Source organism: Panthera uncia (genome assembly GCF_023721935.1).
Source record: "Panthera uncia isolate 11264 chromosome D3 unlocalized genomic scaffold, Puncia_PCG_1.0 HiC_scaffold_8, whole genome shotgun sequence".
NCBI classification, from domain to species: domain Eukaryota; kingdom Metazoa; phylum Chordata; class Mammalia; order Carnivora; family Felidae; genus Panthera; species Panthera uncia.
The window spans coordinates 28,542,593-28,569,338 of NW_026057586.1; the positions used below are offsets into that span (position 1 = coordinate 28,542,593).

The 26,746-nt window shown below is 42.9% G+C and overlaps 1 protein-coding gene across 1 annotated transcript in view; it reads right to left on the reverse strand.

Moving 5' to 3' along the window:
- SETBP1 (SET binding protein 1) overlaps positions 1-26,746 on the reverse strand; it is a 354,864-nt gene that overhangs the window by 27,583 nt on the left and 300,535 nt on the right. Inside the window, exon 4 of the mRNA XM_049620170.1 lies at positions 3,115-3,285. Coding sequence (XP_049476127.1) covers positions 3,115-3,285 — 171 coding nt within the window. The remainder of the gene's footprint in view (positions 1-3,114; positions 3,286-26,746) is intronic.

The window sequence follows — 26,746 nt, forward strand, 5'->3', positions numbered from 1 at the left end:
GAGAGAGAGAGAGAGAGAGAGAGAGAGAGAGAGAGAGAGAGAGAATATCCCAAGCAGGCTCTATGCTCAGTGCAGAGCCTGATGTGGGCTCAATCCCACTACCTTGGGATCAGGACCTGAGTTGAAAGCAAGAGTTGGATGCTTTACTGACCCAGCCAAGCACCCTGTAGCATTCATTATTTTAAAAGGAAAGGAATTTCTAATTAATTGAATTCTTTCAGTATATATATTTTTTATCTCAATACAGGATTTCTCAAATTAGTTTTTTTTTCTAACACACTTAGTTTTATTCTCCTTTCCTTCTCCTCCCTCAGCCCTTGTCTGGATCTTCAAAACCATTCTGTGAAAAGAATGACCCATTGAAAACAGGCCAGAAGTACTTCTAAATTCCCTTGCTTATGGCCAAAGATGAAAAAGGGACTCTAAAGAAAACAAAAATGAATTGTCTCATCACAAATATATATGACTAATGCAAAAGCATACAACTAAATGAAATCAAACCAAGATACTATTTACTGCCTTTCTACTGTGTGCTTTCCCATAGTTAAAACATCAAATGATGAGTTTTTCCTCACTATTCCCTAAAAGAAGTAGGGGCCCATAATTAGGGAGAAAGAAATCTGCCGTTTCTAATGTTGAGCCTGTGATAGAAGTGAGATTCCACTGGAAATCAGGCAGTAAATCAAGAAGTTTGGGTTCTAATCCAATTGCATGACCTCAGGCAGATCTCTGAATCTCGGGAGCAATCGTGTGTGAATCACATGTGAAACAGGGTATTGGACATGAGCCCAGGCTGTGTGACCCTAACTCTCTCAGGTTTGTGGGAATCCATTTATCTGTGGGGAGTGGAATCTCAGGAAGGTCTGGCCTCCAGCACCTGGGGAAATCTCTGGCTGGTTTTCTCTCCAAAGTTCTGCCTCACAGCCTGAGACCCGGAAATGGACCAAATCTGTGAAATTCTCACGAGGGTCTCATTTTAGCACTGCCAAAAATAAACAGCCCATTCCCGCATCCTGAAACACGAGAGCTTTGGCTCAGCTCTGATTACCAGAGAGGCAGGTTTAAAAGTTTAATACCCACCTGGTTTCTACGCCTTTTTGGCATATTTGTAAACAACTGAATGCAAACAGAGGAGGCAAGCCCGTGGAAGCAGGAGGTCCCAAGAACACATTCTCTCACTCTGGATGGAAAGAGCTGAGGGGAGAAAAATGGCGGACCACCTGTCTTTTGCCCCTGGGAAATATCTGTGCTTGGCAAGCAAAGGCGGAAACATACAGGCTAATTTCTAAATCCATGAAAGGAGGTCTCCAGAGCTTAGCCAACAAGGTTGCATAAGTAATTATCTGCATGGATAGTGCAGACCCCAACCCAAATCTTTCACTCCAGCCAAGTGATCCCTTCTCAGAGTTCCATGCTTGACACCAGCTCCCGTGTCCTGGACTATGTCCACATCACTCCCTCTGCCTGGACGCTTTCCTGCAAAGGTAGCACCATCTGTCAAGTCTCAGATAACTTCTTCCTCATTCACCTACAACTTTCCCTCTGACCTCTTCCTGTTTCACTGCAGCCATCACTTACCTGGCATTTCCACCAAGAACTTTTCACTTCACACCTAGCGTGTGAAAGGTGGGTAGATTCATGATCACACTTAAGAGACTATCCCATTCCTTCCAAGCGATATTTCTCAAACGGCTGAGGAGAACAGCTCTTCCAAGAGATATTAAGAGCTCTTGCCAGAAAACTCGGTTTTGTGGTCAGACAAGATTGTGAAATTTGGTGTCTCTCCCTCCTGGAACCTCAGAGCACACACTGATCAATTAAAGGATCTGAAAAGCCCTATGGAAGAGAAGCAGGTATAAAGCAGCATTCCCTATATTCGCTTAACTATAAAAATAGCTTTTACCGCAAAACACCTACTAATACTTTGCAGAACTCAATTTGGGAAATGTCACTCCAAATATTTCCTACTGCTATTTCAACTGGGTGCATTTTCTAATTACCGATAATTTCCATGAAGGAGGTAGGTATGAAGACAAGTTGAGTTCTCTGTTCAAAGCAACCTGGTCACTTAGAAGATGAGTTTAGAATGAATACCACTAAAGAGTCTCCTTTTGGGATTCTAAGTATAATAGGCATTTCTAAATACTATGATACGCTTAACATTTACCAATGCATTAATTCCACAATGTGCCATCATTCTGTGTGCCACGAAGATAGCAAGAACCTAAATCATGGCTTCTACCTCTGAGGTATGTACAATTTCATTGTGAGGGAGAAGAAGTTAATGGAAGACAGTTCTGCAGTCTCTGAGTAGGTAGCAAATGCATGGTACAGACACTGGGTGCTGTGTGCATTCAGAGGAGGCCGGGCTTTGAAGTTCTGTGGGATGGGGAGATGGGGATGGGAGTTGAGGAAGGCTGTCCTCAAAAAAAGGTGTTAAGCCAAGTCCAAGGCCTGCCTTCTTGGAACAGGGAGGCGCTGCCAGGAGATTATATGGGGAGCAGAGGAAGGCAGAGCATCTGGGATGCCTGAATAAAGATTTTATATTTTATCAACTGCTAGTGAGGAGTCTGGTGGCTAATGAGGAATTCATGACATCACGGGGTAGGATGAATCAAGGCCTTGGGGAAACTCTGGTTGCCGTCTCTCAACCCCAGTGAGCCAGGGAGCAAATAAAATGCAGTGGTGAAGAGCATGGCTACTAGACCGAAGTTGGAATCCTGACTGCCCTCAGGTGTCTGGGGGCAAGTTTCTTGACTCTTGGCTTCCTCTTCTGAAATGAGGACATAGGTATTTATTTCACAGACTTATTTCATGAGTTACATGAGATAACATATGTAAAGCTCTTGATGTGGAGATTAGGAATTACTAAGGCTTGATAAAAAATAATTAATACTGCTATCATTCAGTTGCCACTCACGGGCCTCTGCCCCCAGGTCCTGAGCTCATCTCCTTCCTTTCCTCCCACTTGAAATCCAGTGCTGAAGCATTCTCAGTGTCTGTGGGAGGTTGACTACACAGAGAACCTATATGCAACAGCACACGCCCAGTGGGCCTTCCTTCTCCATGCCCACCGTCACGGGGATGAACCCAAAGCATTTGAGAAGTGCTCACCTGCATCGGACGTTGCTGCAGAAGCAGCAAGGAGAGATAACACTGGGGTTGGTGGGATTGCAACACTGTCAACTGCGGCTGGCTTCTTCCTGGTCATCATGGTGGACGCGGAGCCCTCGTTCTTACTATGTGGTGCCGTTTGGTCCACTTTTAGGTGGGGACTTGGCATTCCTAAAAGATAATAACCCCAAAGCTTTCAGTTACTTGAAAGGAACAGGAAAACAGACAACAGAAAACCTGAAAGTGAGTTGAGAAAATGGTTAAATCATCTGACCTCCTTCTGGTCCAACAAGAATGAAATTTTAGAACGTGTAAAAAAAAATGTTAGCAGCATGACTGGTTTTGGTTTTGTGGCTGAGATTAGTGGTGACAACATTCCAGTTTGGCTGCCTGGAAGCGGGGGCACAGGTCCAACGAAGCAGTAGGATTTAGCAGGTACCCTTTGTCTTCCATGGGTCAAGGAGCGTGTCTTCACAGAGGCTGTGCTGTGTGCGGGGTGTGAAGGGGAGAAGCAGGCCCCACCCTAGCTTCTCATCGCACCTGGCTGGGGAGGCCAGACTAAAGGAGAAGGAAAAATTGGGTAACGCATAAAGACAGGCTTGTGCGTTGTTCATCTTTGGTGCTTGGGGAGTGCTAAGGGGTTAGGGATTAGTGTGGGGAGAAGTTCCAGAGCTCATGCTAAAGCACAAGGAAGAGGGAATGGCGTTCTCAGTGCCGAGAAGAGCATATGCTAAGTTATCGGTGGGGAGGAAGTTGATTCAGATGAGAGGTCAGTCTGCTACAGCAGAAGATGCCCTATGGGGTCTGGTGTGTAACGACAGTCACCAGGCTGAGTGAAAGTTGATTTGGGGGCTTTTCGGGGTCTCTGGTCCCAATAAGCATCATAAGTCATGTCTTTGTGATGCTGAAAAGAACCCCTGTGAGGTGCCTTTGTAAAAGGGCCTGGACATTTACTCTATAACAAACTGTAAGAGCTATTCTGGAACCTTGCTTCCTGGGATCGAATCCAGGCTCTCTTATTTATTAGCTGTGCGATCGCAAGCGAGTTACTTAACCTCTCTAAGTTTAAGCTTCCTTACCTGTACAATGGGGCAGAACAGTATAACCTCACAGGGATGGTTGAGAGCATCCCTGAGTCAATTAATGTAGAGTGCTTACCACAGTGCCTGGCACACAGTCCATGACATAGAAGTGCTTCCTGCTACTATTTATTATTCCTATAATTACTACGGCCAGTACTGTAGCCTGCTGCTTCCTCAGGGCAACTGAAATCAGCTGGCAAATCTGCTCTCTTCTCTGACTTGACCAAGGATCTCTGGGCACCTTCAACAGCGCTGGCTGCAGAAAGGTGACTCTCCAACTCATCCAAGCCTAAGTCCAGAGGCTAGGGGTATCTGATCCAATGGTCATCTACACAGAGTTTCTTCATTTCTAGGCTACCTGCCACCCACAGCACCAGCAACAAATGAGGCTTTATCACAAAAGTTCTTGACCCTTTGGTTCCAACCCAAACAGCTTGAGTTGTTCAGTCCCTCTCCCAGAGAAACATTCTGTCACCACCACAGTAAGGCCAGCTCAGGTAGGCCTGATGGCAGCCCAGTGAAGTGTGTAGCACGGAAGTTACTATTTGCTTAATTTGGCAGGTGAGGAAAACACATTTCTGAGTGCTTAAGAGAAAACTGAATAAACCCACACAGCCCTAATGTCAGAGCTGGGATTTTGCAAGCAGCCAGATGCTAAATCCTGGACCCATGGATCATCCTGGCCCAGCTGGTCGTCTTCTAACACCTGTCCACCACACCACCCTAGTCTGCCGACAGCATAGTTCACACTGAGGGTGCACAGGCCCTAGTATTACACCTGGAAAAAGCACCCACCTGTAACCATCTGAGGAAGGAAGTCATGATGACATTTTCATTTACCCTACTACTACCGTCCTCCTATTCTCCATCCCGCCCTCTGAAACTCCCCCTCTTGTGCTGCAAATAACAATACCATTTATGCTTCCTTGGATTTTATATTTCATAGCATTTTGACAGTGGAGGTAGACAGACATCAAATCCTATGACAGGAAGATTGCAAGGCATGACCATCAAGAAATCAGGAAGGGCAGCAAATGTGTATAGTATGCCCATCTGAGAGAAATGCAGGCGTGTCAGGGATAGGTTAGACACACACATATAACCCAGGTAAAATACATACAGAGTCACCCACAAGGGGATATATGCAAACAGTTAACAGTGGTTATTCTCAGGAAGGAGGGCACAGGCAAGATTGGTGAGGAAGAAGAAAGAGTTTTTACTTTTACTCCCTAGCCTTCTTTATTGTTAATGTTTTTTAAACCACAAACATCTTTTTTTTAATATTTAAAAACAATTTTTAAGGTTTATTTTTGAGAGAGAGAGACAGAGCATGAGCAGGGGAGGGGCAGAGAGAGAGGGAGATACAGGATCTGAAAAGCAGGCTCCGGACTCTGAGCTGTCAGCACAGAGCCCAACGTGGGGCTCAAAATCACAAACAGTGAAATCACAACCTGAGCCAAAGTCAGATGTTTAATGGCCGCTAAACCACACACAACTTAAATTCTTTTTCCTTTGAGAAAATAAAAAGACTTTGGGCGAAAATCTAGAAGTCTACCAGAGCATGGGCTTTGGGGTAGAATGATATGCTTGACCAACTGGCAGCTAACAATCTGAACTGGGGACAGCACACCGGGTCTGATGGGGATCCCCCATTTCGGTGCTCTCTACCACCAATGTCATGCTGTCATTCAACAGATGCAGGTGTGCCTTTCCGTAGCACGCCCCTGGAATGCTGAGCCATCAGAGGTCTGTTGGATAACAGGTCCTTTGGAAAAACCCACTGATATGTCGTCTTTGTACCTGTGGACACAGGGTGGGCAGGTAATTCTTTGCTCAAATTATGACATGCTCAGGGAACAAGCCATAAACAGGATTAGCAAGTGGATATTTAACTAACTATCACTTGGGAACAAACTGATTTCAAGTCATTTTCGTTGTACCCATTTTCATGCAAATGTTCACAATCCAAATTAGTCTCAGTCCACATCATTTCATTAAAGTTCATTCGATCATGCCTCTATTGGGCATACTTTGCTACTCAAGTGTTTATGTTAAAAGTAATAAAATGACACTTAGAAACTCTATAATTCAAATTGTCACTATTTAGCTGTCTTGAAAACTCTAGATAATTTAGGATTTTCTAGATTATAGTACTGTTTGTTAGTTGCCATCCAATGAATTTGAAAACCAATTAGGAAAAAAAAAAAAAAGAAAGAAAAAGAAAAAAGAGCCATGACGTTTTCTCAGACATTTTTGGGTTTTGAGAGGATTATGGAAACAATCCCAGAAATAGCATACATGAGCAAGTATATTAGATAAGCTTTCAACAAAGACTAATCTAGCAGCATTTGTAATCCACAAAACCTGCCTGAGAGCACAGGGCTTCGGGGACTGGAATGGGTGACCCCTCATGGGAGAGAGCATTGGGCAGGCGGGCCACCCCACGTCTTTGTTTCCCTTCATTCCAGGTGGCAGCTGATGCCCCATGGAGAGGTGCCTAAATGTCCAGACAGGTGTTAAATAGTTCAGAACAAAGTTCTCAGAGATATGGGGTGAGGGCAGAGTGCCGGGGCATTTGGAAAGCTTCTTTTCAGCATGGGCTGGCTTCCTTCTCTCCATGGGAGGGAGATGTCTGAAGCTGGAGGTTCACCATTAAGGAAACCCAGATATTTGCACTGTGCTGACTGAGCCATTGAGACATGTCACTGTGACTTACCCTGGGACCTGAGTGAAGGTGAGCATGGCTTTGATCTGGGGAGGGATTGCTTTTCAATCCTGGACAGCAGACTGTATAGAGAGCACATGTGGTGGATGTGTGTTCAGAACCTCCCTAAACCCCAACACGGAACACACTGTACTGAGGCTCGCACATTTGGAGGCCAGTACGTTTTTAAAGGAGGAAGTAACAATGCAAATAACTGTGGATCCAACATCTGTTCATAATTAAAAGACAGAGCCAAGAGGAATTTTTTTTAAAAAGTTAAACCTATAGGAAAACATTCTGCTAATAACCTGTTGACCTCTATTGATACATTTTTTAAAAAGTCTTTGAAACTGTGCTGTAGTGTATCGAGGGACAGTCACTCATTTTCAAAGGTAATTTCTCATAGACTACTTATCCCATCAAACCTCTACCTGCACACCGTGTTTGCATTAGGGACTTGATTTATGGATTCCCACTCCTCCGATGCAGAAGCTGACTTCCTGTTGCCTTGGTTACTTGGAGCTTAGTTCAAGGTTAAAGTACTCCCGAATCAGAATCAGTGGCAGGCGCTGCATCTAGCAGCCAGGTTATTGACTGCCCCAGGATGCGAAAAGGTCAGAGACCAAAGCACTGTTTACTGCCTTAAGGGTGAGTCAATAGCTTCAATATTTTGATTCTGTTTCCTCCAAAGTAGTAGTTGCTGTTCAATTACCTCTTCCCCAGGTTGTTCAAGGTCACTGGGGTCATGGACGAAAAGCAGGGTCTATGGTGGCTGACTTTCCCAGGATCCCTTTAATGAGCTCTGTGACCTTGGATAATAAAAACCAGCTTCACCTTAGAGTAATTTGTATGTTGCTCTAGGTTTATAAAGCTACTTTATCTTATTTTCTTTTGGGGAAAACAAACAAACAAACAAACAAACATAAATCTTAGTACAATACAGTCCAGTCCCCTTTTTTAGATGAGAAAATGGAGGTTTAGAGAGGTTGTGTCACTTCCCTAAAATCACACAGCCAGTAAGAAGTGTTAAGAACTAGATTCTGACTTCTAGAAAGGTTCTCGTCTCACAATTTCTTTAAAATAAAGGGGCTCATGGAATTATCACCTAGGGATTATATGTAATTCATTTTGTAACATCCACTGCAGAGAGCAGATCTAGAAAATGCTATGTGATTAATATGGTCTTGTTGAACACCTTCATTCATTTTTTTAATTATCTGATTTGCAGATGCAGATGTTTCTTGGTGACAAAGCTTAGCCTGGAAGAGCAGGAAAGCCTGACACCACTGAGATGGTGGTTGGATTCTTCAGTCACCTCCCTGGCCCCCTTCATGCTGCAGAATGCAGCTCTTGGCATGCAGTGGGAGGTATATGATATTGAGCAGTCATCGGCTTTTCTTCTTACAAAGAGCTTTGCCATAGATAATGCTAGTTGCCCCCTGAAGCATCTCTGCAGATGACAAAAGGCAGGTGGTAAAACTCCAAACACACAAATATGGAAACTGAGCCACAGAGGACCAGATGATTTGCCCAAATGCACATATCACGTGTGCAGGCATGCACACATGGCATGTGTGCAGAAGTGGAAAATCTTGCCTCTTGACTCAGTTCAATGTTCTTTTCTTTCCCTTTTGCGTAAACCAGTAAATAACGCATTTTTCATAAGACAAAACTCTTGAAAACTTGATAATAATTCCCATTCTCATAACTGGTTGTTGGATTGTTCCATTGCTCTTTTTTCTTGCTTACAAATGGACTTTACTCATGGTGCAAAGAGGGATATATGTTACAGAAGAAAATGAACCAAACACTACTTAATACCTGGAGCACCTGGGTGGCTCAGTCAGTTAAGTGTCCAACTTTGGCTCAGATCATGACCTCACAGTGAGTTCAAGCCCTACATTGGTCTCTGAGCTGACAGCATAAAGTCTGCTTTGGATCCTCTGTCTCCCTCTCTTTCTGCCCATTCCCCCCTCATGCACGAGGGCTCTTTCTCACTGTCTCTCATAAATAAATAAAAATAAGAAACAAAATTAAAGAAAAACCACTACATGATACCTTTAGTATTGGGGGAAATATTTTTCTGTGCCAAAGTCAATAAAAATGTTATTTTCATATTTGCATTATCATATTCATTAATTCAGCAAGTATTTATTGCGTGTTTACCGTACCAGAGACACAGCACTGGTCAAAACAGTTGAAATCCCTGTTTTCTAAGAATTACATTCTAATAACCTTGGCATAGCATAAGGGTAATTGTTACTTTTTATAAGGACACAGAAAGATCTTAAGGTGTTTTGTTTTGTTTTGTTTTGTTTTAATCATCAAAAGGCAGTGCCTCTACTACTCACTCATACAGTATCTTTGGGATAGAGTTCTAACGACCCAAATCTCAGCAAAGAGAGGGCACCACTGTGAACATTAGAAACAGACATGGCTTCCTGTGCACACATGCATCTTCATTGCTTAAGGTTTGGAGGCAGAAGCATGGGCTGGATTTCAGCCCTCCCCTCCCCTTGAGCCAGTGCACTGGACAGTGAACAGCCTGTTCAGTCATAGTTACTCTATCAACTTGTGTTTTATGTCAAATGAGTTTTACATTGTTCTAGGACCTTGTGAGGTGAAATTCAGGCAAGGTCACTCTTAAATGGAATGCTATTCAGTGAGTCTAGACTTAATAGTTTTAAAATTCACAATTATTTGAGTGCCTACTAGCACAACTTGGAAGATGTAAACCCTGTATTTGCAGAGAAAGTTTAGAAGTCGAGAGTGACATAGGACAGAAAGACTTATGAAACTGAAAACCAAATAAGACAGGAAACCAAATGAGTCCCTCAGGAATTAGGAGGAAGGTGAGATCTTGGCGGGATCTGAGGTGGTCTTGTGTTCATCCATTTATTTATTCAATATTCATTAAGGACCTGTGTGGGCCAGGCACCATTAAGCACGGGGAACATGAACACTCATCCACTCAGGAAGACAGACACAGGTACAACAACCCAAGCGTTGAGGGTCAGAATCCATCATTTGAAGCGGAGGGAGGCTCTGCCAGGGCTGGGAAATGACAAGAGTGGAAGCAGGAATAATAAGCCGATATAAGAATGGTTGGGGATGTGTCATAAAAACCAAATACTTGGAGATATGTTTGGAAAGGCAGTTGGGAAAAATGAAACCCACAGCTCGTTGTTGGGTAGAGTTGGTGCCTCTCTCCTCTATGTCTTATCATGCTGGACAGACTTCTGGTTTCTCGTATCATTATTTGTTCATTTTTCTGACAATCTTGTAGGCAATTGCAACATTGCCTAGAGGTCAGGAACCATATCTTTGTTTTAATTCTCCAGCATTTAGCTTGATAGATACTAGATACTCAACAGTGTAGGATGGATGAATGAACAGAGAAAAAACACCTCTATCCTTCTAGTCCCAAAGCTTCAGTCCACACATAGCCTTCTTTTCTAAATCTCCTACTTCTGTGTAGTAGAGAGTTGACATGAAGGATATGTTTTGTGCAAATAAGACTACCTGCTTCGCTAGCTGTGTGATTCAGGGGAACTTATATCAACTCTCTGTGGCTCAGTTTTCTCATCTGTTAAATGAAGCTCTTCTGAGGATTGAATGAGATTACACATTGTGGTAGACCCAAAATAGTACCTCAACTCCCCAAAGATGTCCATATCCAAATTCTTAGAACCTGTGAATGTGTTATGCAACATGGCAAAGGAGAATTGAAGCTGAAGATGGAATTAATGTTGCCAATCAGCTGCCCTAACAGAGGGAGAGTATCCTTGATTACCAAATGGTCAAAATGTAATAATAATAATAATAATAATAATAATAAAAAGTCCTTTAAAGTGGAAGAGGGAGGTGGAAGAGAAGAGTTCCAGAAAAAGATGTGGTGTTGGAAGCACTGGAGACGTTACATTGGTGGCCTTGAAGATGGAGGAGGAAGGTTATATATTAAGGAATCCACATGGTCTCTAGAAGCTGGAAAAAGCAAGGAAATGGACTCTACCCTACAGTTTCCAGAAAGGAATGCAGCCCTGTTGATACTTTGACTTTAGTCCAGTGAGGCCCATTTTGCACTTCCGAGCTCCAAGTGTAAAGTAATATATTTGTGTTGTTTAAGCCACTAAGTTTGTGGAAATTTGGTACAGTAGTGATAGAAACTAACACACATATAAAAGACCTTACTAAGGAGCCTAGCTGTATAAGCACTCACCTGTATTAACTATTATCATTATTTCTAAGCACTATACTGTCTTAGCACTAATTTGCTCATTATAAACTTATTTCATATGTTCAAGTTATGTGTGTCCTTGTAAGATTTAAATTCTTTAGGAAGCAGAGACTTTACATTCTTTTCTTGTATTTTCCTAGTATACATCTGATACAAAGAAACTGTTCAATAAATACAGTCAATAAATTATATCAGGAACAAATAATTTGTTGATATAAAAGTTGAGACAAAAGTTCTGAGACCCTGAACTATTGCAGGATCTACCCCACACTCGCTGCATGAACTTGAACAAGACTTGGAATCTCACTGAACTTTGTTTTCCTCCTGGCCGGAATCTCTTCTAGCTCCACTATTCTGCTTCTAAGCTTTCCAGATTCAGAGAAACTGCTAAACAATTGGATTCGTTCTTGCTTCTCTTAATTCAAGGGTGTAGAAATGGGCTGAGAGGATGATATTTTGTCCACTGGAACCTCACAGAGATTTATAACTTCACAGAGCCTTTATGCAGTAAATTCTAATGCTGCATAAGTCAGTCTCTCCTGATCCTATATGTGAAAAGTTCATGCCAGATGAAAGGTGTTTTCTAGAAGCACCCAATGACATCATCCAGAATGGAAATATATCAGATACCAAAATTGCAAAGAGGAGATATACTGAGAAAGAGGTTTTTAATCTTCCTGCATTTATCTCAGACACCAAAACCTCTTCTTAGGGGGAAAAAAGTACATATATACACAAACATACACAGAGAGAACACATTTTGTAAACAGCTTCATAGGTACTTATAAGCTCAGGTTAGAGCCTTACCTGCCTAAGTTGATTCCTACACACACACACACACACACACACGTGCGCACACCATAGAAGGACAAAAGGCAGACAGACAGAAGCAAACAGAATGCTGATGTGACTGTTCCCATGCTTTAAAAAATGCAGAGACAATAGAGTAGTAGCTGTTCTCTGACAAATATAACAAAGGGACTTTCAAGATGTATTAACTAGGGAAAAAACAATGCATACATGTAATTAAAACCAACTTAATGCTCTGATGCACCAAGTATGCTCTTGTTACATCCTTGGAGATCAGGTAGTTTAAGAATTTGCTACTGTAATGTACATAAGCATGCCTCAGGTTTCATCAACAGATAAACAAAATGAAGCTGCAGTACAGTAAAATCAAGGCAGTTCCGAGTTAGTCTGGTTCTTCCAGGGCAACTCATCCCAGACAGCAATGAGATTTGCCTTTGTCTAGTGTTGCACAGAGAGAATGGCAAAGCCGTGACTCTGAGCCTGGCCTTATTCTTGACCTGTCTCAGGCTGGCATGTTGGCATTGAGCTGCCAGAGTTCCATTCTGAGACTTTCCAGAAGCCATCTTCTTGCTCTTCTGGTGCATGCCTGTTATTCTGCACTCACAGGGCAGCTTAAAAACAGATCACGCCAAAAACCAGAGATTTGATCCAAGCTATAAGACCATCAACCCTGGGAGTGTCTTCCCTAGATTCTCCCTAATAGCAAGGGCTTAGTAGTCAAGGCTGGTTAATCTAAGCATCTTTTGTAGTGTCTTCCTTTTTACCGTAATAGTGCAGAGTCGCAGAGCACATCTGCATGGTAATACAGATCTCGATGCTAACTGGGTCACCTTATTTGCATTTTGATTACTGCTTATTTAGAAGCCACACTGAGAAAAGAGCTTGATATCAGGAGCTTAAGTGCATGTGTGTCTATAAATATATGTATAAATAGATAAATGCATAGTTACTGGTTTGTGAAAGATCAGTCCAATATGTACTCGTTTCTCACAGACATATCTGTAGGAGTCTGACCATGTGTGGATGTTAGGATTATAATGTAGTTATAGAATCAAATTATTCTCCTCAATGCAATATCACCCACTGTATAGACACACTGTGTCAGCTAGAGAAGTCAGTTTCGCATATATCCCTTTTTAAGTAGTGATCGCTTTATGTATGGCAAAGTTGTATTGTTTCAAGACAATTGGGTGTCTTCCTCAAACCACCTACTTTGTTCCACTATTTAAATCCATCCTATAGAATGCAAATGCACTGAGATTGTGTGCAGGCATACACATATGGACACAAAATGTGTGCTGGAAAAGCTCTCTTCTTTGCAATAGAAGAAAAAAATCACAGAAACTCAGACCCATCATTAGATAGATCTCCTAATCTTTATCTCTAGTAGTTCAGTCAGACGAGCTAATACCATGATGATGGCTTTGAAATCTCTTAGGAATTGGATGAGGAGAAGTGATAGTGATGAACTCCCAGCTAATAAACACAGAGTGCTTATTTCGGCAGAATGATCAATTTCTAGATGTCCTGAGGCTTGTTTGATACAGTTGATTTACTCATCCTCGCTTACCTCACTAATAAAGCCAAAGTCTGCCATCAGATTACAGAGGTGCTGAGGATTTCTTAAAGGGGCAGAAGAGAGAGCTAAGGTAGCATTCATCACATCCCTATAAACATCCCTCCCGCCCACAGTCCTTGAAACTTCAACTGCTTCCTCACTGATACTCTGCACTCAATAGACTTTGGGCTAGTACAGTAATACAGACAATTAATTTGTTACCTTGTTAGTGGAAATTTAATGCAATGATCTAAAAGGATTCTTACATATTGTGATAAACTTTAGTGCCTCCGGGCGGCTCCCCTCGCATTGGGCTCATTTCACATCTCATCCATTATGTAAATGAGATTTGGAAATAGTTGAGTTTCACTAATGTAGCTCAATTCTGATGGATTGGAGAGAGTCAGTCCTACTGAAACTAATGAGGTTAAATGCACCTCAACATTTCTTTCTACTTGGTTGATTATGCAAGCCTCTGTTTAAGAGATGGGATGCACTGTACTTTTTTCAACCATCCTCTAAGGAAATTTCACTGTTGCCAGACTCCAAAGTGGCTCAGAATATGTCTGGTTTGGGTAATGCCTGTGTTGGCACCAGTGTGTGGTGCATATACAGAGCTAATGGACATGCCATTACATGCAGCAAGACTGATAATATGATTTAAAATCAAAGAGGGGTATTTGGGGGCACCTGGGTGGCTCTGTCGGTTGAGCATCCGACTTCGGCTCAAGTCATGACCTCATGGCTCGTGAGTTCGAGCCCTGCGTCGGGGCTGTGCTGACAGCTCAGAGCCTGGAGCATACTTTGGATTCTGTGTCTCCCTCTCTCTCTGCCCCTCCCTCACTTGTGCTCTGTCTCTCTCTGTCTCTCAAAAATAAATAAACATTAAAAAAAAATCAGGGGTATTTTAATAGTGTATCTGAGGAGGTCTCTTGGTCATCCAAAGAAGAGTGGGGGGAAATTTACAGAAGTGGACAATGGGGATGAAGAGCCCTGGGTGGGGCTTGAGATCAGAGAAGGAAAGTTAGTCATTGGGGAGGTTTGGAACTGGCTAAGAGACTACTGCTTTTGATTCAAAGACTCACAGGCAGTCAATCAAGTTACTGAGGACTAGTGTTTAGATGGAGATAAAGAATAAGGGCTTCTGCATTGTGCATTTCATTTGGAGGGCCAAGAAATGGGAGTTGCAAAGACTGAAAACTGCAGGATGCTATTAAAAAATCAAATAAAATAATAAGGAACCTGCATTTCTGAAGAAGCTGCCTCACATTATCCAGGGTCATGGAATCAGGAAGGTGAGGATGCACATGCTAGTTCAGAACCAAAAACATCTGTGGACTTTTTTAGCTTTTATTTAAAAAGGGGGAGATGCTGAATTAGGAAAGTAAAATAAAGACATGGAGGCAGAAACATTCTATATAAGAGGGAATCAGAATCCAAATGTAAAAGCCAGTAATCGTGCAATATATTACTTTCAAGGAAAAGAGTTTTAAGCTAATGAATAAGGCTGTGACCTTGGAGTCAGAAGACCCTTGGTTTAAATCCCAGCTTTGTTGCTTAACTAGGTATTTGACCTTGTTCCAGTTACTTAACCTCTCAAAGTTTCAATTACCTTATTAAAAAAATAGTTTAATGAACCACCTACCTCAGAGGGCTATCATGGGGATTAAATGAGATAACATGTGTAAGATGCTTAGTACAGTGGCTGACACTGAGAATGTGCTCCCAACAAGCTAGCCAGGAACAAGAACAGAAAACGTGGGACATGTACAAGGTGATTAGGAAGGAGGCTACTAGACACCTGAGCGAATGACTAGCGATTTGGAGAAGATGTCGCTGGTCAAGTCATTGCTCCATTTCCACCACCCCAACTAACTCCCAACTCTCTCTCTTAAAGCTGGGATCCCAGTGAGAAAGCTTATCAACTCAAGTATTGCACCCAATGACACATTCTCAATATGTTGGTGGTGGCTGGCAGAAAGGAAGCAGTTTTGTTCCTGTGTTAATTAGTTCAGCAGAAGTTTCAGTGCCTACTGTGAGCACAGCAACTCCAGATCCTTTGGGGGACCCTTAAAATATAAAAAAACAGTCCAGTCTTTGGGTAGTCAAATAGTTAGTTAAAAAAAACACCAAGATACAGGAACAAGAAATTTAAATAAAAATAACAATCTCCCCTGAGCTGAAAAGACCACCTATATTATCTTCTATTGTACCTGGGGCCATACTAGAGATTTATTGGGGATATTTTAACTAGCATATATTCTAGAACGATAGTTTAAGATGGAATGTATTACTTGTATAGTTCATATACAAATGTAAATAATTGATCAGGTTGATTAATAATAATAATTTACATTAATATAGACACCATAATAAAAGTAACAAGGTAATCAGCATGATCATTTTTATGGTAAAAAAGGGCGAGCTATGAGCCCATATTTCCTGTGTTCAAATCATAGTTCTACAAGCTACTGGTTGTCGGAAACTGGGCAACTTAGTTAACTTTTTCTGTGCTTTGGTTTTCTCATCAATAATAGAATTAATAAGAGTAGCTATCCCTCCATCCCTCCCCACCAAGGTTCAATGTGAGGAGACAAAGACAATCTCCATTCTCAGAGAGCTGGAGGCAAACATGTAAATATTAATTTTTAACATTCTGTGATAAGAACAATAGGATCAGGTGTAAGAGCCATGACTAAGCAGGGGAATGAGTGACTTCCCTGCTGGGTCAGAAGGGACTTCACTGAGGAGGTTAACATTTGATTTGGGTCTTTAATAGTTTGGAAGTATTGGCTGAAAGGGGATGAAAAGAATCCCAGGAAGGAAGAGCAGCAGGTGCAAAGGCTCAAAGCATAAGATTGAATGGCGTGTTTGGGGAAGGGCAAGAGTTCTCACGTGGCTACAGTGTAGTGTCTAGGGTGGGCGGGGAAAGTATAATAAAAGAGACGGGCCTGGGTCAGGCTGGGAATGGTGCCAGGAGTCTGGATTTCACCTGAAGGTAGAAGAGGGTCATGAAGAAGACTTCATGTAGACACACAACACCCAACCATGGAGAAGAGGTGGCTTGTTCTCTACCACAGCTTGGATTAGAGCAAAAGAAGCTGCTCCCAGGGGGTTTCTGAGCAGATTGCCAACAGAAGATATTTTAAAATCAAGGGTGGAAATTGAAGCTTTGATACAGAATAGTTAACCAGTGTGCTCTACTGTATACAATTCCTGCTTGGCCTCCCTCTGTTTCTTTATCCCTTCCTCAACCTTTATTGGGCAAATTCTTCATTAGACATTCCTTTCAAGACACTATGGGGGAAAGAGACACTGATAAGTAGGTCATGAAGACAGCCAAAGCCATGTTTAAATCATATTTTTGTAAATAAAATCTTGCTTTGTTCATTTGGACAGCTGGAGGTGAGGGCTTTTAGAAAGTTATAAAATGTTTTCCAGAAGCTAAGTCCCCACCTAACGTATGTGTTCTGCAAGTGTGGATTTTTCTACACCTGCACTGAAGTTTCACTTTTTCTTCCAGTCTTCATGGGCTGGGTATTCAATATTCATTTATGTTTTTTGAGAGAGAGAGTGCATGTGCACACGCATGAGCAGGAGGAGATGGGCAGAGGGAGACCGAGAGAGAATCTTAAGCAGGCTCCATGCTCCACACAGAGACTGACACACAGCTGGATCTCACGACCCTGGGATCATGACTTGGGTCAAAATCAAGAGTGGGACGCTCAACTGACTGAGCCACCTAGGTGCCCCTGATACACTTTTTGAAGGATTTTATTCCCAATACAAAAATCTCCTACTGATACTCAGATCTCAGACCAGTAAAGAAGCTCTGGACATGGGAAAGAAAATGGGAGGTTGGGAGAGAGAAGAGGAAATAACAGCAAGGACTAGGAGTGGACAGTTCATCAGCACAAGAAGACAGGAAAGCTGTTAGTTTAACCAGGAGAGCAGAGATGGCCAGGCAAAGGCACAAAACCATGCTGGGTGACTGGTGTCAGTTCCTGAAGAAGCAGGTATATTGCAGCTTTAAACCATGGCATCCTAACAACTTGTTAAACCACAGTCAAGATAGTTATTAGTTGGCATAGAGACCTCTAAAAATTCTTTTACTAAATTCAAATTTCATGGCTTGTTTAATTTGTAAACTGAAGTCAGTCTAGCAAGTTATAAATACCACTGGATTGATATGTGCTGGGAATATTCATGTATTTATTCATTTACCCATTTGTTCATTCAAAAAAAAAAACTACAAAAACTATTGAGCCTCTACAATAAAGAAGGAACTTTGCCAGACTTTGGTAAAAATGCCAGCACTGTACAGCATAAAGATGGGCAAGAATTAGTACAATAATTGAGAAAGGGCAGTGACAATTATCACCCTAACTGAAGGCAAGCCATACAAGTTGAAACTCTGAGCATAAAGACACAGAAATAGTGAGCAGTGGGGGTGAGTTTAACATGGAAACAGCCCACATTTGTGGGCGCACACGCAATAGATAATGTGCCATGTTGCAATGATATTGTCTGGAACATTTTGCACACTGGCTCAGCGATTCATTTAGAACCATGCTGGGTGGGAGGTCTCCATATATGTGCTCACTTAAAGGATTCTGGTCACAAAGGAAATCTGGAGGGTGTGGAGGGGGAAGGCGACAGAAGCTCCGAGGTGGGATTCCCAGGGCATGACACTTCTTTTGGTCCTGAGTTTCTTTATGGTCTCTAAGTCCCTCCGATTCTGCATCTTGGGTAGATAGAAGGGTTTCCTGTGCCTTTCTTCCTTCCTTCCTTCCTTCCTTCCTTCCTTCCTTCCTTCCTTTCTTTTCAAATTTTTAAGTTCATTTATTTATTTTGAGAGAAAGAGAGACAGCATGAGTGGGGGAGAGGCAGAGAGACAGAGAGGGAGAGAATCCCAAGCAGGTTCTGTGCTGCCAGCATAGAACCTGATGTGGGGCTTGAACTCACGAAACTGTGAGATCATGACCTGAGCTGAAACCAACAGTCAGACGCTTAACCGACTGAGCAACCCAGGTGTTCCTCCTGTGATTCTCAACAGGAGGGAAATTATTTGGCCATTGTAAGGAAAGATCTAAGAGCCAACAGTGGGAATCATTTCCATTTTTGAGAAGACAACAGAGATCTCATTTCCATCGGATAAACTAAATAAAATTCAATAGTAACTGGACATGAAAAGGCCTGGGAAACACAGTCAGGTCCAGGCTCATCTGGGTGTTTGTGTCATGGGCTGTGGGTGCCCCAAGGTAACAGTAACTCTGGAGGGCCTACCTTAGAGCCACCTTGCAGGGAAGCTGCTTTTTAATGAAGTCCTTTTGGTTACTTCAGAACTGACTAACTGCCCTTAGCTGAAGATTAATTACATGTGTCACTTCTAACCTAAACCTCCCCATAACCCTATGAAGTAAATACTATTAACCTCATTTTATATGCAAGGAAAATGAAGCCCAGAGATGTTAAAAGACACATCCAGGGTCTCACAACAATTAATGTTAGCAGGAATTTGAACTCTCTGTCAAGGGCTTTTCCTTAAACAGCCTGACTTTCCCATGGCTATTAGGAATACAGATTGACACTTCAGTGTCTGGGCTCCCCAAAGTGACAGAAACAGTGAGAAGTTTTCTTTAGGCAAAGACTGAAGAAAAGAACTCTTGTTAGCAAATGTTTCCTTCTTAATTTTGTCTAGCTAGCCCTGGGTACAAGCAGATAATGGCCCAATGTGGGATTAAGAAGTCACAGAACCTGTTGGAAAAAAAAATCCGGAATGAATGTGCAATGAGCCTACACCTGTGAAAAATATCCATGAACTCAGAGCTAAAAAATAGACATAAACTTGAGAATTAAGCTTCCCTAAGAAGAGACAGAAGGCTAAAATCAGGATTCAGGGAGCAAATGGAGCCAAGAAGGGCCAACGAAGCAAATGCAAGGCTTTTAACAAAAGTTAAAAAAAAATTCCCAGACTGTATTTCTCAAACTTGGAAATTATTACATTTCCCAACTAATAAAACTGACAGTAAAACATTATTTTTCCAGCATTGGTTATATAATAAGTGGAATGTGTTTGTTTTTATAAGCACCGTTTTTAAAATAATCAAAGTTATCTGGGGGCAGGTCTTTGTCAAGCCAGGAATTTGCTTGAAGGACATCCAGCATAAAAAGTGAGTGGGGTCCAGGCTTGGGCAGGTGGAGGCTGTCTCTTCCCAACAGTTTCATCATAAGCTTGCCCGTTGTTTAAGAGGATGGCAGGTAGCAAAGCAGGGCTCCTTTTAACATCTACGAAGGGTCCATATTCTCCTTCTCACCTCTGGACAGATGCCTTCTCCCCAGAGCCCAGGGTTAGCTCCTACTTATACCTTTCAGTAAGAAGTCAAGTGGCAGGGGGGCACCTGGGTGGCTCAGTTGGTTAAGAGTCTGACTTCGGCTCAGGTCATGATCTCACAGTCAGTGAGTTCGAGTCCCACATCGGACTCTGTGCTGACAGCTGAGTCTGGAGCCTGCTTTGGATTCTGTGTGTGTCTCTCTCTCTCTGCCCCTCCCCCATTCATGTTCGCTCTTGCTCTCTCTCTCTCTCTCCTTCAAAAAGAAATAAACATTAAAAATATTAAAAAAATAAAAAATAAGTCAAGTGGCAGGTAACCTTCCTTACTCAGAACTTCCACATCCCTAATCTAGCAGGGGGCACTCCACCTATACCATGATTCTGTCGACCTTGCTTACATTCAGTTTGACACATAGTTATAGGACATCTCGAACGCACAGAACCAGTCAGGTACATCTTCAATCACTGCTCAGTTTTGGGCAAATGAATTAATTGAATCCTTACATTCCTTGTGGATAAAATGGAAATAAAAGTAAGATACCTTATGAAAATTACTGAGGCTTCAGGGAAGTCAAGTTCCATCAAGTATCTAGAAGGCTGCCTGGCTCCGAACAGGCACACTGTTGTTAACATTGTTATTTATTATTATTATTATTATTATTATGCACAGTAATCCTGACCTCCCAATAAGATAATTAGTAAGCTGAGAAAAGAGTCTGTGTCCTATATTTCTCATATGTTTCTAACAGTGCTTACCCAGCAAAGGGCTAGTAAGAGATCATGTGATCAATGAATCTGTGTTTAATGGAGCTGCATCCGTGCTTGTTAAGGGCATGAAAGAGACACACACAGGACCACACCACTAATACCACTACTTGAAGTAGAAACAAGATTTTTTTTTTCTGGTCTACATAAGAAGACCTATAATTCTTTGAATATTATAAATAAGAGGATGCAATTTTTATGATTTGAAGAATCACAGCAGAAGTAAGAGCTATTATTGCATTTCCAGAAAGTGAAACACAGAGAAGGAGGTGTTTAACTGTAAGTGTCTTTAATTCTTAAATACGGTGAGGGTAAAGGATGTTAAGGGGAAACCACTCAAAGTCTGCAATCCGGAAGTCAGAGTCACAGAATATCGGGGCTGGAAAGATCACTTAATGGATTCTATCATTGCTTTGATGAGGAAATGGAGGCTCCCAGAACTCATGCTGTGTGCTCTTGGTGATGCTCTTCCAGCCTGGACCTCTGGACCCTGGTCTTCATCCCGGGTCAGTAAGGGCAGCCAGGCATTTCATGCTATTGACTTCCAAGCCTCTTTGCTTCTTTTGCCTAATGACTGTGAAGGTCCCATCAGGGAATGTGATGAAATGAGATGAGGATGGAGTGAGGTGGGCAGACTCTCATACAACAATCTGTAATTTGCTTTTGACAGTAACTTCAAGAGAGTAAAAGCAAACGTGGGCTGCTGACATCAGTGAAAGTCACTGGTATTAATAGATCAGACTATGGTTGATTCTTTGAAAGGAGAAATAGGTGGTGGTGTTCTTAGCAACGAGGCAGCATCTGGCCACCACATTAACAGACGATGGCTTTGGAGTCACCTGTTTGTCTCTGTCACTAGTGGGAAACCATGACCCAGAGCCTAAAATCACCCCTCCCTACAATCGGCCCCCCCTTCTGAGGGGGTTCCTGGATTCCTACCCATAAAGGCCCTAGGTGTTCATTATGACATCACACTTTGGAGTTTCAGGTTTTCGAAGCTGGAGGAGGTCCTGGTGGTCATCTGCCTGCAGAGAGAGGAGGCTGTGGTCCCCAAGTGGGGCCCATTTTGCAGATTCCTCAGTTTTACCCTCGATTGCCCATATTTCCTGGCAGGTGGCGTCTGGGAGATGTGTGACTCATGTCTGCTCATTCTCTTCCCCTTCATTCTGAAAAAGGGTGCCCTGCCTGGGACTACTTTTGTGGGTGTCCCTCTTCCTGTTTCCTCCCATCTCTCAAAAGCATGATGCACAGACAGGTTGTGTTGAAAATCAATTCAGAGTCCTTTTGTCTCCACTTAATTAAGCCCCCATATCCAAGCTCTTTGAAATGGAAGCCCTCCCAGGCTGGACCTGGTCTAGTGACCATTTGCAAAGAAACAAAGGAAAAGAGACAAGGCTCATGATGGCAGCTTTTTGTGGTGGGTACAGCAATTTCAACAGAGGGGAAAAAATTAAAAGATGGCATTTCCATGCATCCATGAAAGGAGATGAAGGAATCTTTCCTCTCCTTGAACAATAAAGGCTCCTGCTAATTTTAACCAGAGTCGGCTCTGAAAAACCTGTAGTTGACTGTGAGTCACTGGCCCTCCAGGGAACAGGAGGTGGGGACGTGTGTGTGTGCACGAGAGTGCACGAGCACGCACACCAGTGTGTATAATCTCACAGTGCCCAGAGCCCTGGAGATCCTGGAACACTTCAGTAGCACAGGCCAGATTCATTAAAAACCCTGGCTACAGGCCAGCAGTTAAAATTGAAGCAGCATATTTATTGCATTTTGTTCAAATAAATCTGAAAACGTGTGAATCATATTCCTTGGAGAGATTGGGAGAAGAAGTAAACAACATCAGGCTAATACTTACAAGCCGTGGCGGAGAGAGAACAAAGGTACAGAAGGCTCCGCCGCTCCAGGAACTCTGCTAGATGCTCTGTGAGATGTGAGGAGGGGGGGCGGGGTGCTGGGGAGGGCCACACTCTCCCGCCACTTTCTGCACCGGCTCCATGCTGCCTTTGGTACCACTTTAGGGCAGGTGGCTCTGCTCTCTGCCCTGGGATTCTCAGTTGCACCCGGCATTTTCCACCCTGCTCTGTGGGCTTCTGTTGTCCCCCAGATGCTGCTGCTGCCCGTCCTGCTTTCGAACGGCAGCTGCAGAAATTAGATTCAATTTTGGGCTTTCCTAAAATAGTATATGTAAGGGAAAATCTCCCCCATCCCCACCAGCCCAGTTCAGAGGAAGCTCGGCAAGAGCTCAAGCTAATTATTTGCCTCCACAAAGCAAAATAAGTAGCTGGTCAGCTTTATCACTCCTGGGCTGTATTTTCTTTTGTTGTTTGATATCTTCTGGTAATGCTCTGAGGCATTACTAAACCTGTCTGTTTTAGGGAGGAACTTCCTAGTGGGTGGACGCTGTGGGTTGGACCGTGGGCTCCTTAAGTGTAAGTGATAATAATTCCTTTTCTATGGTAATTATGAAAACTGAATGAAAAATGCCTTATAAAGACATCTAACTCAAGGATATAATATTCCCGGGACCAAATGTCAAATCTCTTTACTTTCTCCTGTTAAAGAGATGATTTATGGGCATAAGTTTGTATATGTATACCGATCTATTGTTCTCTGTTCAATCCAAGATTGTTTCTATAGCATAATTTGGCAAACCAACTCCCTCCCTCATTGCCTTTCATTATACATGTACTCACTGGTGGGAAACATTGATAAATGTAGAGGGACACGTGTCAGTGTTGTCTAATACTCCTCCTTTACTTCACACAAACATGACTGTTAATATATCTTCAAAAGCCCTCTGAGCCTTCTGATAATTCTAGACACTTCTGAAGGCCTGGAGCATGGATGGGTTGGTTGGAGGCATGCTGTGATTACCCAGAGAAAATAAGGGATGTGTCTGTTATAGTTTAAGGCCTTGGGAAAGGCAAGAGTGCTTCTTAACACCATGTAAGGGTAGATTCTTAGGTAAAGGTTTCATGGTGATCATGGTGAAGGTAGATCAAAACCCAGGCATCAGTTTCTAGTATGTACAGCTGGGAGAGGGGGGAGGCTTCTGAATTGGGGCCAAAATGTCAGATGACCTGATACACCCATTTAAACATCCTATCTGGCTCAAACCCTCGAGACAGTGGAAATGACTTTTGAGAAGTTCATCTAATTCAAGCACTTGAATGCCTGCTCCATCGTAGTGCTGGGGCTCACATCGCCCCTTCTCTTTTGGTCTGGCCAGATTCTGAGCCATTCCTTTCCATTCACTCTCTGTATCCTGAACCCTGCAAAACCTGCAGGGAGGTTTACCTTCCAGAAGCTTCCTCTTCATGTCCTAGAATGCTCGGGTACTGATCAGAGAACCCTTGAAGCCAAGGCAGAGAGGCCAGAGAAGGCTTGCCCCTAGTTGTTTGAGGCACACATTCCAGTTTCTGAAACTCTTTTCTCACAACTGTGCTATAATAGTAATAGCAAATACTTAAATTGAACATGCACTTTACTAGAACACTCTCCAAGACCTTTACGTGTATTAATTCATCTCACATTTACAACAAACTTATGTGGAAGAGATGTTATATTTATTCCCATTTTACAGAGGAGGAAACTGAGACAGAGAGGGTAAGCAATTCGCCTTCTGTTATTATCACAACCAACAGGTGGGTAGGGTCAGAATTTGAACGCACGCAAGCTGGCTTCAAAGACTTAGCCACTAAACAATGCCATACAATCCTGGTTTCTTGGATACTTGGATACTTGACCCTCTTAAGAACTAGACAACCGGATTCCCTTTATATTTTGCTTTCCTGCGTGTGTGCAAGGAGAAAATTCAGCCAGTAGGTACTAGGCCAGATAGTAACAGGAAGCTAAACCAACTTTGCCAGTTCAGTAAGAGCGTTATTTATTAATTTATTCCTAAGTATATGAACTATGCCTTTGCCTGGGTGGGCTTAAATTGAAATGTGCTGCCCTGACCCAGCAGCAGGAAGAACTACCCTGAATTACTTGCACTGTGATGTGGCGGATACGCCCTGGCTCATCAGCACGCCGCCTCCTTTGCTCTTTCGCACAGAACGGCGGTCAGTGTGAGGCGATGACAATGGCCAGTGAAGCTGACCAGAACTAACAGGGTGACATGGGAATGAAACCAATTTCTTTGAGCCTTTAAACCTCCAACTCCCTGCCCTGGACTGTATGAAGTCCAGTGGTTGCTTAATAGATGGATAACAGGCTATCTTTACTAACTCCCTCAGCCTACATTCTCCCTGCTTATTGTACAGCAGACATTGGCTCTGCATGCCCCTCCCACTTTGGAGAATTTGAGTCTCAAAGCTCAGTGATTCATTTTGCTGTGCTGCCTGGGAATTCAGAAAAAAAAAAAAATCTGCCAAACATCATTTGCTTGTTGAATGAAAGGATGAATGGATTATTGAATTAAGGCAGAACCTGAGAAGAAACCAAGTTGTTTAAACACATCTGTGTATTCCCAAGTGTTTTGGACACCACATGCCTTTTTCTGAAGGCAAATTTAAAAACAGAGCAGGGAGAAACCTGGTGGGTGAGTTGTCTGTCAACTACAACCATTATAGCTTCAGACTACACTAGGGATGCCTAGTGACCAGCACAAGGGCAAGGGCATCCAGGGGCCGCTACTCCTAATCAGATACTGTCCTAATGAGGTGTGTCAGTGGATCCAGATCCAGAAACACATCTCTCAAAACACTCATTGGGCTGAGGCAACCAGATTTTCATAGGACTGTCATGAAATGAGTTATCTAAGGTAAAACAGGTAGGGAAGGTTGAAGGCCAAAGGGGTGAACTCTTGGGTCTCCCCAAGCCATCTTGACCACTGGACATGGTAGTAGGGTCAGGGCACCATGGCCAACACCAACCAAGCATCCTACTCCCTACTATGGAGATACCATGGTATTCCTCAATCTAGAAGCTGAGTTGGCTGTGAGCTTGACAAAAGCCATCATCATGCCTTTGATAAATACCAACCCTATTGTTACTATCCAGGATCGCAGTGCCACTTACAATAATCATGTTTTTTATTTTCCTTATTTTGTTTTTATATTTTGAAATGTTTACTTATTTATTTTGAGAGAGAGAGAGAGAGAGTGTACATTGGGTGGGGGGTGGGGGCAGGTGGGCAGAAAGGGAGAGAGAGAATCCCAGGCAGGATCTGTGCCGTCAGTGCAGAGCCCAGATGTGGAGCTCAAACTCAGAAACCGTGAGATCCTGATCTGAGCTGAAGTCAAGATGCTTAACTGACTGAGCCACCCAGGTACCCCTATTTTCCCTATTTTATGATGCTTTGACATTTGGGGCCTTACCGACCCTGGAAAACTGCCTCTCCAGGGCTAGCTAATTCTTAGAGATAGCAAATGACTTCCCGGACAGCATGGCTTTCATGTGCAAATCTGCCATCAGAAGCTGATCTCCTCCAATTGCATCCTTTATGGAGCTTCCACAGGTTGAGCCACATTCCCCCTGCCCCAATAGTACCCCTGAACTAGGTGCCAGACAACTAGGGGCAATTTCTACACCTCAAAGTCTGCTGAAATCATTCAAAGTAGCCAATACCAAATCTGCTTACCCTGCCTTGACTGTTCCTTCCCATGAAGACCACAGTAAAGGCTTTTGCTCTTTTGCTTCATGACACATGGCCCTGCATGCCACAGGCATGGCATGATGTACCTCCTGTTTCTAGAGATAGTGAATATAAACTTCTTCCTTCATGACAGTCATTTTCCTGTCTCTGTGTCTTACCAAACCCAATGAAAACAAATCTTGCGTGCATTTTCATACACTAAGATTCATGCGTATCCCTAAACCTCTCAACTCCCCTGGATTAAGCTGGGGAATTAAAAAGAAGTCACTCTCTTACCATTCCTGGATCCCTTAATATAAGCTGGGAGCTTTATTTTATTTAAATTTTTAAAAAATTTATTCATTTTTGAGAGAGACAGAGATGGAGTGCGAATGGGGGAGGAGCAGAGAGAGAAGACACAGAATGTGAAGCAGGCTCCAGGCTCTGAGCTGTCAGCAGGGAACTTGGCAAGGGGCTGGTACCCCTGGACTGCGAGATCATGACCTGAGCCGAAGTTGGACGCTTAACCAACTGAGCCACCCAAGTGCCCCTGGTATCTTT